The sequence below is a fragment of the Argiope bruennichi genome, chromosome 3 (assembly GCF_947563725.1).
Source record: "Argiope bruennichi chromosome 3, qqArgBrue1.1, whole genome shotgun sequence".
Lineage (NCBI taxonomy): Eukaryota > Metazoa > Arthropoda > Arachnida > Araneae > Araneidae > Argiope > Argiope bruennichi.
Window position 1 is genome coordinate 86,780,613 of NC_079153.1, and position 15,218 is coordinate 86,795,830.

General features: G+C 27.7%; 2 protein-coding genes across 5 annotated transcripts in view; one reads left to right on the forward strand and one right to left on the reverse strand.

The window, feature by feature from the left end:
• Positions 1-15,218, reverse strand: part of LOC129963166 (dynein axonemal assembly factor 4-like) — a 17,960-nt gene continuing 2,742 nt past the window's right edge. Inside the window, exons 3-10 of one of the 2 annotated variants that reach the window (XM_056077299.1) lie at positions 11,325-11,458; positions 10,145-10,263; positions 7,510-7,636; positions 4,906-5,006; positions 4,041-4,121; positions 3,820-3,892; positions 339-444; positions 1-232 (exon numbers count right to left, since the gene is read on the reverse strand). In XM_056077299.1, coding sequence (XP_055933274.1) covers positions 132-232; positions 339-444; positions 3,820-3,892; positions 4,041-4,121; positions 4,906-5,006; positions 7,510-7,636; positions 10,145-10,263; positions 11,325-11,458 — 842 coding nt within the window. In that variant the 3' untranslated portion in view covers positions 1-131. The remainder of the gene's footprint in view (positions 233-338; positions 445-3,819; positions 3,893-4,040; positions 4,122-4,905; positions 5,007-7,509; positions 7,637-10,144; positions 10,264-11,324; positions 11,459-15,218) is intronic. The other variant, XM_056077300.1, reaches the window with a different exon arrangement.
• The window catches only part of LOC129963168 (cytochrome b5-like), a 16,779-nt gene continuing 16,075 nt past the window's right edge, over positions 14,515-15,218 (forward strand). For all 3 annotated transcript variants that reach the window (XM_056077303.1, XM_056077304.1, XM_056077302.1), the window contains exon 1: positions 14,515-14,653. In XM_056077303.1, the coding sequence (XP_055933278.1) occupies positions 14,576-14,653 (78 nt within the window). In that variant the 5' untranslated portion in view covers positions 14,515-14,575. The remainder of the gene's footprint in view (positions 14,654-15,218) is intronic.

Sequence of the window (15,218 nt, forward strand, 5' to 3'; positions counted from 1 at the left end):
TTTAACTTTCTTGAATCGTTAAGAAAGTTTAAATTTGTGATGAAGCATCCATACTGTTCTATAGCTATTGACTACCCTTATAGGTAATTGGTACTCTGTAGTGTTATCTTGTTCTATTATTAGTTTTATATTCAAGTGCCTTTTTCTATAAAATTTCTCACTTCATCTGCTTTTTGTTTTATTTCCTTATCATTTGGATCCATTTTTAATGCAGCTTCAAAATCCATCAAACCTAGAAATAATATTATTATTAAAATGTCAGAAATTTAAAATTATTCGTAATTATTTTATAAATCAATATTGTTTTTCTGTAGTTTTCAGACAAAAAGTTAACTTACCTTCAACATAAAGCTCTAATGCTTGAAATGCAGTTCCTCGTATTTTATGTGCTTCTTTTCTATCATTTGCATTTGAAGGTACTGCTGGTACCAACAATTCCAATGCCTAGATAAAAATGTTTTTTCAGTTTGCTTATTTCAAAGAATTTACAATTTGAATCTAACAGAATCTTTTAATTCTATTAAATTTCAGAAGATAATTGCAGATTTTTTTAAAAACATCTTTCATATAAATTTTTGAAAGAGAAACAAATTTTAACATATTATTTACCCTTCGAACAACAAACTGTCTTTTTTTCATTTGCCATGTTCATTACACAAAAGTATATCATTTATATTTTCTTAAAACCTCCATAGAATTCTTAAAGTTTCAAAGATATGATAAAATAAATTAATTCATTTTAAGAGTTAATTTTTCTAAGCTGAAAGTTAAGCCATTCAAAAAATTAAAATACTTCTTTTCTTATCAGGAAATCCTTCTATAAAAACTCAGTGCTACTATTTCATGAATTATATATTGTTAATAAAAATTAAATTTTGGAGATTTGTGATGACTTAACATATTTAAGTTTAATTCATTTCTAATTTTAATTGAGATTTGTGTGTGTGTGTAAAAAAGTTTTCAATATTTGTTCATAAAAAAATCTATTAGCTCGTATTTATTGCAAAAAGCAGCCAAGCCACATATTACAAATTAAGCTGAGTTAATACAATCATAAAGTCAATATTCCTGCCTGGCCACTGCTACACTAATTTAGAATTGATGATTCCTCTGAATGAGACATTATTTAAAATATGAAATTGTATGTAGGAATTTTTGATTATAGTCTTTTCATTACTAACAAAATCTAAATACAAAAATTAATATTCATAAGTTTCAACTTATTTAGTTTTTATTTCCCCCTCCAGAATGGTTTTATATTTTATTGGTCCGTTCTTAATGTGAATGGTTAATTTCTGCTATATGATTCTGTGTCGCTCACAAATTATTGGCAGGGTAGTTTTGGCAAAAATTTTTGAGGTTCCATGATTCTACTACATGCAGATGCAACTTCTAGATTGTGATTGATTTATTGTTGATTAACAACAAAGATTGTATGAGCTTATTTACATTTTTCATTCAACATGATGGACTTTTTATGTTAAGTTGCAACCATTTCTTAAATATAGTAACTAAATTCTTGGAAGAGCTTACTTTCAATTTTGACCCCTACCCATATCTAATATATTTCCAGTATGGATGCCAGATTGAAATATATGAATTTAAATAATGTTAAAAAGGATAATATTTTACGTTCCTTTTAAGTCTTTGAAAATGTGCTCTTAACTGAATCAAATCAATGGAATTTACTAAATTCATCACCTAAAATAATATAATGTATCCTTTTGAGATATCACAAGCTCGGTTAGTAAGGGGAAATGGAAAATTTTCGCTAAAAATCAGTATTCTCTTTATGCATGGAGTGAATGAAATAAAAGTAAAATGATAAATTAAAAACAGATTCATCGATTTGAGGAGAGGGAATTGAAATCTTATTTTTTGAAGCTTATATTAGTTTACAAGCAAAATTAAAAATTCTATTAGGATACTATCACTAAGGAAAATGTTAAGTGCATATGTATATGAGTTGTAAAACAAAGTGGGAGGGTATGCCATTGCAAGAAGACAAGATATTAATGAAATATTTCAAGTTAAGATGATTTTCTGAATTAATTTTGCATTTTAATTATTCATATACATGACATAGTTTAAGTAACTAATCTAGAATCCTAGGTTGATCTCTGTAGTCTCAAGATAGATTGCAGCATTCATAAAATATTAAGCAGCTATACCTAGTGAGTATTCCTGATCGGCAACTGAATGTTAGAGTTCATGGCTGTATTTTGTTTCCCTTTCTATAAAGCAAGTTATCTATGTACTTCAAATTGTTGATGGTGACTCACCATCATGGTTGAATGGCAGGAAATATATAATTTTCTTTTGTGTTCTCTATCTTTATAAGATGCTACTCTGAAGAGAGTAAATAATTTTTTATTCATTATCTGACCAATACTGCATTTTTTAAAATTAGATATTGAAAAAATGTTTTCATTACTCATTTGCTTCAAATAAGACTATATTGAAGATTATCAGTATCTAATCTTATGTTATTTTGTAATCTAGATAACATAATATTCGAATACATTTGCTATTTATTAGTCTATCACAAATAGATTACTTTTCAATTATTTATAAAATTCTATTTTCATAGCTGACTTCTGAATTATTTTTTCATACTGCATATTTAATGATATGGACTAACATTTACCTAGACTTTTGTAATGTCTACATCTACACCCCTTTGTAGTGTGTGTATGTGGAGGAGATGGGCTAGATTAACATTTTAGGGGCTCTTAAGTAATGCAAATCTTAGGACTCCCCTTTTGAAACCAAATTTTTTGACGACTTTAATTTTACATAAATAGTTCGAGTTGTAAATTTTTCTTGTTTAAAATTAAAAAGTCGGACGATTCCGTCATTTGAATCAAATCAAAGATGCCTAGTTACAAAACACTTTCTAAAAGGATGATTTCAGTATACTACATAAAACGCACACAGAACTGAAATTTTGAGCAATTAAGAAATTATAGTAACAATATTAACACAATTTAAGTATTTAAAAATAGAATCGAACTTTTTTTTAAAAAATTATAAATCTTCATATATATATATATATTTGAAATAAAAATATAGCATAACATAAAACTTTCAGATGTTAATTAATCAGGAAAGTTACTAAAATAATATTCCAGGTCTGATTTAAACAATTCTTGATTTTCATGAATAAGTTTGACTGCACAACCATAAAAGAATAAAGTTAAATAAATAAATATCGCCCCCCCCTTCCTAAGCAATTGCCTATTTAATAAACTGACCCTGCTGTGTGTTAGAGGGTGGGGAGAGTTGACATTTGAAGATGTGTACTTAAAAGGAACTCTGGAGCAGTAAAATTTTCTCCTTTAAATTGAGTTAGATCACATTATTCATGACAAAATTATGATTTTGTCTCTGATATATAGAAAAATGCATGCAGATCATTTTCACCTTATTGGATTGAAATTCATCCAGATTTCTTCTTTTTTCTCCCCTAACATTTCAATTTGATATATATTCAAGGGATACACATATTACTCAATTTTTATTTCACTTTATTTTGTTTTGAATCTAATTTGATGAAAATTAACTGTTAAATATTAGATTTTTAACATCTGTCATGGAAATCAAAAGCTTTTGCCAAATACACTTTTTTGAATGTACATGTTTCTTCTCGTCTTGCAGCACTCGATTTCTTGAGTTGATGAGGGATCGTATAAATTACTTTTGTTTCATCTTATAGCAATCGTATAATTTGATTAAGTAAAGAAAAAAGTTTTAATTAATCAAATTTATTTAATTTTACACATTATTTAATAATGATAATATAATTGATCAGGCCCTTACCTTCGAAGAATCTTCAACGGCTTTGTGCAAATTGCGAAGATTAAGATGGCAAGCTGAACGTCCTAAGTGCAGGCTGCAAAGGAAATTCATGTTTTGAAGTTCAAATTATGTGCAATAATTAAAAAAAATTACGTTATTCCTTTTTTATATAAAAAAATAATCTGAAAATGAGCATTTTCAGAGTAATTATTTGGAAAATATGTTATATTTCACTTGTTTACCTATGTAAATTAGGACACATTCGAATCGCCAAAGTATACGCATTTACAGCAGACCTGAAATCTCCCTTTTTAAACATGGATCTAAAAAAAATCATTAAAATATCTGAAAGGCATAAGCAGACGGAAGAATGAAATAAAAATGAGAATCTGAAAATTTAATATAAATATATTATTCTGTAGTATGATTATTGCATTTAATATAAATTATTTTTAAGAATATCGGATGTATCTTAATTAGCTACAATTATTTATAAGATGGTCAAAAGCGCGATAATTTTTTTTTTATGATCGTTCTGGATTCATTTTCTTCAAACTTTAATGGCCCATCTACAATATCTGTCTTTCACTTGTAGGCGATACCATGATTGGATCAGAAACGTAAGCTAGTGTTGTTGATAGGATTTGTCAGATTGTTGTTCCATTTTATAACTAAATGAGAAATAGTAATTTTGATTGTCCTCTAAATCGCCCATACATGAGGGCATCACACATGAAACAGATCAGAAAATCACGGATTTCCTGAGCCACATTTCTGCTTCTACTAGCTCGTTGCTGAGGTATAATTTTTTTCTTGTACATAAAATTGTAATTTTTTTTTACAAAAGTTCATTCTTTAAGAATTCATTGGCCATTTGTTTCCATTCCAAAAGGAATAAAACTAAGTTCTGATTGAAGCATTCTGATGAAGTTAAATTCATATTGAAGAACGATTTATAGTTGACCTGTTAATCTATTCAATTTTTTGAATGCATCTGGTTATACTTGCAAGTAAAAATTATCTAGGCAATTTTACTTTACTTATTCTTTTAAATGTTCTGTTAGTAATTTTGTTAAATATAAAAGAATGAAGCTACAAAATACTTACTCGGCTTTCGATTTCAACCATTGTGGATTTCTTTCATGCGGGGACAAATCACTCAAATCTAATTTGAGACTCGCGCTGGCTGCCATTTGTTTATCCAGCCACTGCGAAAAATTACAGACACTTCAATTTGTTTTTCACAAATCAACTTATTTCAGTGTGCTTCATATTTAAGATTCATAGTTGCACCTTTCCAAATTAAGTCAAACAATGAGATGTGAAAACATACAAAAATATAATTTATGTACCATATCCTCTAAATACATTTTACATATGAAAACTAGTCATTATTCCATCGGATTTAATGAGGATTGAAAGTAAAGTAGCGATACTTGAAATGCGGACTTTGTTAAAAAAAAATGTTTTATAATTAAAAAAAAATCTCTCTGTTGTGGTGAAGAAGGCTGTACATTATTCGATACAAGACGGATACTCGCTCATTCAGTTCTTTTTTTCAGCGTCCCTCTGCCCTTCATTGTTATTCTTAAGTTAATTTCTGTTTTCTTTCCTAAAATTGCTCTTGTTTTGTTTCGCTTTATTTGTTCCGTTTCTTATAAAACCACTTCCATAACACACATTGCAAAGAAAAATTAAACTCGAAAAGATAAGACAAAAAATAAAGTATATTGATATCTGTTTTTAAACAAGAGTTAATCTTGTGAGGAATAAAGGCATATGATTCATAAGATTACTTTAGCAAGGGAAATGATTGAAGTTTATTTACATCAACACTATTTGTGCGAACTTAAAAATGGTTAACTTTCTCCTTGTTCAGCATGGGAGAAGGGCTGCAAAAAATAGCCTTGCTTCTAAGAGATCAAGCAAAACCACTGGAGAAGAGAACAGTGGTCTAAGAACACATATGCTGGAGAAAGAAATATTGTTCATGAACTATTAGTTAGCCAGATGTATTCATTTCATAAATAAACATTTCGTAGAGCTTAATTTTTTAAAGTTTTGAATTACATATATTTACAACTAAGAAGAAAAAAAAATTTCTCGTTAATTGAAAAAATAAATAAATCTTAGAAGTATTGTTTATGGATTTTAAATTCTTAGAAGAAAAAAACTTGTTTTGTTTTCTTCGATTGTCTTTGTAAATATGGAATCATTACTTAAAGATATATCCTTGGAATTAATCTATGTCTAATACTGTTTTAGCTTGAAGCTAAAATTCATTGAAATTTGGAGTGCTTGAAGAAGCATATGCCAGCAGGTTTGAAAACACTGGAAAATGAACCATTAAATTGTTTTCATCTTTTGATATGCAAAATGTAGATCCTTATCAAATTTTGAATGAAATATGTCACAGCTGATCGCCTGTCGATCTGTACTTTCGTGTACATGTAAAAGCGACAATTACATAGAAACACAACGACTTAAATAAATGAAATTTAGCTCTTTGATCTTGTTACTAAAATTGGAACTCACGTTTCAATCGGTCGAGGGGGGGGGGAGGCATCAAAAGGCTTACTCGGTTAGAAGCGCAAAATTATTTATTATATGCAAGACTCCAAAAAAGGAAAATCTTGCGCTTTTAATTGTTTTGCCCAAGATTCACAATTTTATGCAAATGTGTTGAGGGGGGGGGGCAGTTAACATTTTCATTACAGAGTTTTAGAAACCACTCCCACTGGTTATACAGAGTTTTCAAAGTAAACCATTTATGTATGTGTGTGTGTGTTTATATTTTTAAGTTCGTTTTATTCTCTTCCGGGTGGCAGGCACAGTGCGGCACAAAAGCAGAAGTCGGGAAGAAGGAGCGAAATAAATTATCCCTCTTCTTATATAACATGAGATATGGATAGGAAAAATATTTTTTTACAGTGCTAATATATTATTAAGATTCTGAAGGGATTTCTGATTCTGACACATGGGAATCACAAGTAAGGGAAATACAGGGATCTTTTAAAAGGAATGTACTTACTGAACATTTTTTTATCCCGTCACGCAGAGCATGGGAATGTGAGATTTTTAGCCGAATGTGCAATTTTACAAAGCTTCTCTAAAATTAATAAAGTAGAAACAGTGGAATTGGATCGCGAAATAAGAGAATATTTTAGAATGAACTTACTATGGGCTAAATTAAGATAAAACTTTGTAAATTAATTAGAATTGAAATCAGAGTTTAAAATATCATTACACACATATATATATATAAGTTGAAATGTAGTTTTTGTTAGAAACTTTAGCTCATAGTAGCCTTTGAATCTGACACCCTTGATGAAGATTGTCAAATAATAAAGTTTTCCAAATAGAACAAAATATCTTTTTCATTTCATTTAATTCTTCTCATCTTTAATTTTTAATCATGCCTAAATTTATAGTTTTTTTACTAAATAAGATGCTTTATAAAAGTTTTTAATTTTTTTTACTTCCATACCTTAAGATTAATTTAATGTATTGATGTAAATGACGCTATTGTCATATCTTATAAATAAAGGCTGATGGATAAAAAAATAATATATTTGTTTACAACGCATGAAATGTGCATAAAATATGCACATTATGAGTGTCTTGGCTGGATTAATGAATGCATTGTATAGTGAATAGAACAAAGTCTTATTAATGACTCAGATTACGCTATCGATGGAAGTACGCAATTACCTCCCTTTCTTCAGCTTCTTGCGATTCTCTGGCTGCTGTGGGGAACTCTCGAGGAGTGAAACTGACCGTGATGTGGCCACTTTTCCTGGTTGGAGGAATCTTATCTGAAAACTGTTGCAATTGTTTTCTGCAAAAAGTAAGTAAGGAAGTGATTTATTTGACAAGGTATTTACATTGCAAAACTCGATGGTTGAATTTCAAACAAATAACCAATTTGACATTCTAGTCCTTGAATATGTGGAAGACCAAGCTTCGCTCGGCAACAATTTTTTTTTTTTTGTTGTTGTTAATGTTGATAAAATTGTGTTTTTTCGCAGAAAATATTTAGATAGGAATCACATACTGATTACATATGAATATTTTTCAATCTAACCTACATATGAATTGGTTGTTTAGATAAAAAAAAAAAAAAAAATCATGAATGCACTTAGTTTAATGTTATGCCAAACACTTGGCTATATTATAGTATTCATTTTGCAGTTTATCTATCATTACTTATGTTTTTGAACTTTCACTCTGTTTTACCATGGTGGAATCGGGAACGGGATGGCAGAAAATGGCATTGTCAGCAGGAGAGTAGATAGAAAAAGACTCTAATAGTTAATTATAAAAAAAATGGGGTGTGTTTGTGTATGTGCATGTGTGTATGTAAAATCCGTTTTTTTTTTTTTTTTTTTTTTTTTAAGGAAAGACACCTAAATAGACAAACTTAAAAAGCAAAATCTTATCTAAATATAAAATTTGATCCAAATCATTAGAACCATTTCCGATACATACGAAATAATAAATTTATATATATCTATAAGAATTACTCGTTTAAAGTTATAAGATATTTGGGACCAGATTATCATATAAGAAATAGCTTAAAAGTTCAGGGTTTTTTTTCTTCTTTTAGGTATTTCTAGTCTAATTTAATTATGTGGTTCCATTTTATTTGCAATGACTGTTATCGAGCTTATTTATATTAAAAACTACATATAAGCATATTTTCTTTTTTCAAGCCTTTCTATAGATTTTTTAAAAATAATTTCTCTTAAATTTGGTTTTTTTGGTTGAATATTATGTTTTATGTTTAAAAAATATCCAATTATATTAAGAAAAACAATTTAGATTGAATTAAAAAAAGGCTTTATAATTTTTTAGCTTTTCAAATTCAAATACAAATAGCAAATTAAATTTTGCTATTTTTTTTTTTAAATGAGCTGGTAATAAAGGTTTTGCTGTATCAGTTTGTTATGATATCTATTTTAGAAACTACTTATTTAGACATTAAATTAAAATCAATAAAGAATATATATCTGATTTTTAAAAACAGAAGAGGAGAAACAAAATTCCCGAGATTTAAATTACCTAAAGATCTTTGCTCTTGTATAGTAATTAAGTATAGTATAGTAACTTTTGCTCTTGTATAATAATTAAGTATAGTATAATAACTTTTGCTCTTGTATAGTAATTTAAACTGAGTGATTTTTAAAGTTTTGGTAAGATATAGAATTTTACTTATGCCATATAATAAAAATATACTTAATGTATAATTTCGTATCATTGAATATTCAATAACAAATTTTATTAAAATTTAAAATCTTGGGAGCTATAGTTAGATTTTCGAAAATGATATTAAACTATTCGAAACAATTCATGAAAGGAATTTTAATGATATAGAATTACATTATATTAACGAATATTTGTATCATTAGTATAATCATCTGTCAAGAACGTTTATTGTTCTAAATGTTTTTTTCAAAGAAACCAGTCGCTTCTATTGCCATCCGATCTTGTGAAATCTTTCGCTTTCTAGAAATCATCTCATTGCGCAAACATTTTGACTTGTGCTACCGCTGCTGGTGTTTACACACGGGAGTACGAGTTGATTCTTGGGAAATTTTTCGTTATCTTTAGCCAAAACGAGCTGTTATTTAATTTCCGAATACGAATGATATATATTCTCTTTCTTCAATGTTTCCGTGTCCTTATCAATATTTTTTTCTTGATACTGCCTTACAAATAAACAAAAAGAAGGTCAACTTTTTTGTTTACTCTCTTTTTATGCAGTTAATTTTTTTAAACTTATTTTTACTTTAATCAGAATTTACTTATTTGTTTAAAATGTCATATCATAATGTGTACATTTTGATAAAATTCATGAGCACTATCTTTGACTTTCACTTGTTTACTTAAAAGATTGTATTCTAATTTTTGGAATGTTATATTTTGAATCTAATGCAAATAAGTTTGTTAACCTGTTTGAAAAGGGAACATTCAGCTTTCTCAATTAAAATTCTTTTAAAATATAACATCCAAAAACGTTCATTTCATAACAAAATTAACAAAATATAATAATATAGAATTAAACCTAAAATTTCCCAATTTTAGATTTTGATTCTTATTTCAAAGACAATGAGTACTTTCAACCAAGTTCTTTAGTTTTGTAAAAACTCCAATCTTCTTTCCTTTTGGTCCAATAATTAAAATAAATTAACTTTTTTTGATAAAAAAAAAATTAGCGTTGGAATTACAACGTTGTAGTAAAGATGCTTTACATATAATAAAATCATTTCAAATGAAAATCTTTCTCATTCGCTATTAAATGCATTAATTCATCTAAAATATAAGTTTATATGTATTACTAAAATACCTTTTTTGAGCAATCACATTGGCCTTTAACTGCTCTTGTTTTCTTTTAATATCTGCTGCAGCTTTCTGATTTTCTCGCATTTTTTCCCTTTCGATGATCTGACGTTCTAGTTCTTCTACCTAAAAGTATTAAAAATTGGAAAAAGAAAGCATTTTGATAACAAATAAAAAAGGAAACATTGAATTCAATAAATATTGTTAAAGATTTATTAAATCTAACGGGAAAAAATGTATGAAAATAACATTGACTTATTGAAAAACTTTAAATTTTTTTTTTTTTTAAGTGATATAATAAGGGTTTCTGTACAATACGTTCTGAAATTATTGAAATATGTTAAAATTATGATTTAATTTTAATTACAAATCTAACTGAAATTTTGACCCTTAACCCCTTTTCTTATTGTATATTTACACTGAAGAAGTGACTATGAGTCAAAATTAAGTCCCAACTGTCTGCCCTGTAGAGGGTTTGAAAATTTTTAAAAAAATGTTAAAAAATAAATACCTTGTTTTACATGATAACAGACAGTTACATTGTAAAACCTGTAAAAACAAACAGTTGGTGCACTTTTAACTTTATTTCAACGCTGTACTTCAAATACCAGTTGGAAGATAAATATTTGAATATTTCAAGGATATGTTTGAAATATCATTATATTTTTCTTTCGATTTCTATATTTAAAACATCTAATGTTTCAAAGTATTATATTTAAATTCCTTTGAATAATATAACTTCATATTGCATTTTCCTCAACAAAAATTATATAAATCTATATAAATGAATGTAAAGAACACAGAGAGCATCATTTTAAATCTGAATTTTTTTTATAATCAATTAATTAAATAACAAGAAAAAAAATTTCAAGCCAAAGACATAGAAAATGAATCATTTTAAAAAATAAATTATTGAGACTTTTAAAATGAATTGAAAAATGCATTATTGCCAATATGAATCACTGAGCAGAACAGTGCAAAATATAATCAAAACTACATGTTATTTTAAAATCAGTATATTTCTCAAATATTTTTTAGCAAAATAATTTTGAAAATAATGTGCTTTCAAATAAAATTTCTCTAATTAAATTTTTTTAATGAAATATGTATTAAGAAATTAATTTTTCATGATAATTTATAAAAAAGAGCATATTTTTATGCATATCTGTAAAAAGAATACAACTCACTTCCATTTGCTTGCGAATACTTTCTCTTTGAGCAGTTTGTTTTCTTTGTTGCTTCGATTCCAATGAATTTTGCAAACGTTTTTGATTCTCTTCAAAAGCCGTTTCTCTTTGTTCTTTGCGGTAAATTTCAGATCCTATAAGAAGATAAATTGGAACAATAAGAATTATCATAAACACTATAGACATATAAGGATTATTTTTGTATTGAGAAGAATCAAACAAAAATTTTAAAATAATTATCTTAGATTATAGTAAGAAGTAACCCAATTTACAATATACAGAAAACTTCAAATGAAAGCGTTCCAGCAAATGAAGTAATGCCCATTTATTTAGTTATTTAGTTATTTATTTACTTTATCAAATGCGAAAAGAAAATATTATTATCGTCGAAAAATTCAAACCTAAGATTTCCATGTTTCAGACCTCTCTGTATCTAAAAAACTTAATTTCGAAATTATGTATGTTTGTCTGTGAACACTATAATTATGAAATTTGATATGTGATCTCCACAGCAAATTAGTACACTTCTATCAAATTTTTCATGAAATCCGTCTACAAAAATTTAGGCTAGCTTATTATCTGAGCGCAGATGAATAGAATCGCCTCAAAATACAACGAACTACAGATTTCTATCTAAAATATAGATCAATATCTAATTGAAAAAAACAACAACAACAGTTGATTGAAACAAATCTATTAAAGTATTGACTGTCTGTCAATCCGTACCTTTCCATACATATAAAATTTTGTAAGTGATTTTTTTAACTGAAATTGTAGTTCTGTATCAAATTTTGATTTTTATCGATCGAAAATAATGAGTTTAAAATACATACTCGGTTTTCTGTATTATCCAAGATATAGATCCACAACCAATCAAAAGCGAATATGCGGATAGATTCTTTAGTATATTACAAGCATAAAACCTTCTTGTGTGTGACTCAAGAAATAAAAATCTGAGCATTCGTGGCATTCACGGTCTTTTCCAAGGTCTCCAATTTTTTGCGTGGGGGATGGGGAGGACATCTTTATAACAAAATGTGGAAGAAACTTTCATGGACACCATTCCTTCTGGTTGAACAAGATTTATAATTTTATTTTTGATAAGTAAGGTTTGAATTCCTAGATTTTGACTTTGTACTTTCTGCGCATTCTTTTGATTACAAATAGAATGTTTTCTGTAATAACTTAAAATGAGAGGGGAAAAAAAAACAAACATATTCTATGATTATTCTTTTGATGAGATGAGAAATAACGCATTAAGATTTTTTAAAACTTATTTGAAAGTACTTCTGATTCTTTCATGAAAAAGTTTGTTCGATCATTTTCCTTTTCTTAACTCCGGAAAACCATCAGGAAATGTACTTTGATGCATTGCTCCTTCTCCGTAAACAGTATATATCTCACGAGTACGCTAAAAAAATCGGACTCTTAATGAGTTGGATTAAGTCAAGCCTTCTAAGGACTAAGGGAAATTTCGAAGTCCCTCCCTTTCCTTCGCCCACACACATACTTTAACATTTTACATCAGATATTTTTAATTGATTCTAATACTTTATAAAAGCAATTTATGAAACAAATTCTGATTAACTGACAAAGCTTTTAATCACGGATTCCTTTCCAGAGTTTCAGTTTCAGTATTCGCTTTTAAAAAAAATCAAGATAAGAATTTAAAAGCAATTTTAAACGAATTAGAAAATTATAAAAGTTTTGAATATAATTTAAACAGTATTCTATCATACGATATTTTTAAATTATAAAACGACGTTTTATTTTGAGTTTATTTTTAAAAAAATAGTATAAAACGTGTATAAGAGAATAGTTAAAAATGTAGAATAATATTCTGATGTTTAAACGATATTTAATTTTAATTTGAATCATTCTGAGTTCACGGCCCTTGTAGATTAAATGAAATATAAAATATTAATGCACTCAGAAAATGTCGAAATTGCGATATTCCCTAATGCTGCGAGGCTTCTCGGCAGTTGTTTACATTTTCTGTGTAAAATCTGACTCTGCTTGAAAGTGTTAATACGAAGAATGAATGCAAAAGGGAGAGAGAGCATTAAATTTTCTTTCAAACAACATGAACTTTGCGTTTGCATTTATTTTTTACGTGTATTTTTAAATTAAAGAAAACTCATGAATTTTTACTAAACTCTTTATATATTAAAGAATAGATTTTTTATTGCACATGTATACATGATTATATTCCACATTATGTGAATTTCATAAAGTAAAATCACTCATATCAGGAGGAGTGGTATCACGAACCTTTCTTGAATATTCTCCAATAAAGAAGTTATCCTTCTTTCCCCTCCCCCCCCACATTTAATTGGGAATATTGGACAAAACTGAAGCCACGAGTGCTCAGATTTTTATTTTCTGTGTCCCTCACCTAAGAGTTTTATGCTTCATTATATATGGAAGAATATCTAATGTGCATTTCAAAGACCTCTTTTTTTCCAACCAATTGAAATAAAAATTTGATATGTAAATGCAATTTTAATAACAAGAACATATTTTGCATTTCGCTTAATTGAATCATTACGTTCTTATTATTTACATGCTGTGGAAGTTTACACTGACAAACGTTCAGCCCCTTTCAAACATTACATACTGTGGATTTGGTTCAAAATTTGATACAGACTTACTCTTTAGATGCTAATCTGTAAGATCAAAGTTTATCCATCTAGCTTTTTACGTTTTGTAAATATCTTGTTAACTTATATTCTTCTGTCTAGATTTCGTTCAAAATTTGATATAATTTTATAATTTTGATAAGACCAAAAATGTTTCCCTCACACTCATCGTCAAAGCGTTTTAGGGTTATCATGATAAACAGATTACAATCCGAAAAATGTTTTTTTTTTTTTTTCAGTCTCTAGGAGACTTACCAAAATCCCGAGTTCTAATTTTTTGACGATTACAGTACCTTCGTGCCCGAGAAAGTAAAATGGGAATCTTGATGATAGCATTGAAAAAAATCAACATTTTAAGAAATCACATTAATTTTCAATTACTAACGGATTATTCCGATTTTTTTTTTCTCGTAAATTAAATGAGCACAGCTGCTGTGTGAATGCGGAAATGAGGATTTTGGAATACCAGTTCCGATGTCGTCATCGCTGTTTGAGAGTGATATAAAACTACGGAATTACTTAAAATATCCGTTTTCAGTGTGTCTAATATAGCTTGGAAAATGGATGTGAATAGGTCAAATCAAGTCAAATGTTGACTACTTGCGAAAGAGGATGTCTTGTGTCATTTTTGCCACATTTTGTCCTTTTTTCAAAAAGGGAGAAGATTCAGTCAAGGCATCTGAGACACAGGTACATGTTTCTTATTTGCATCATTTTATAATGGTTTTGGTTCTCCTTCCTCAATTTTTTAATTTTTTTTTTTTTCCATTTTATACTTTTATTTTAAGAAACTAAGAATCAACCAACAAATGAACTAAATATGCCTTTAACATATTGTAAAAACTATTTCGTATTCTATTCTATTCGTAACTATTTCGTATTTACGTATATAGTTTATTAATTCATACAATTTACACATAGTTCATTAAAAATTTTTAAACTTCAATACCTGGTGAATTTTTATTTATTTGATATTAAAGTCTTGATAAATTTGAAAATCTTAAAACAATATTAGAATTAAAATTTCCCCTATATGATTCCCCCTGATTTTTTAAGTAAAATTTATTGGAATTCTTATGAAATAATTTCAATAGTGCGTTATAAATTAATATAATTATCGAGAAAATATTCGATTGTAAAAAATGTAATGACTAGCTAAAAATTCAGAATTGCAATTAAAAACTAGATGTAAAACAATTTCTCAATAAAACTGAAAAAAATATTACACCGAAATATTATTTTTTTAATGTTATAA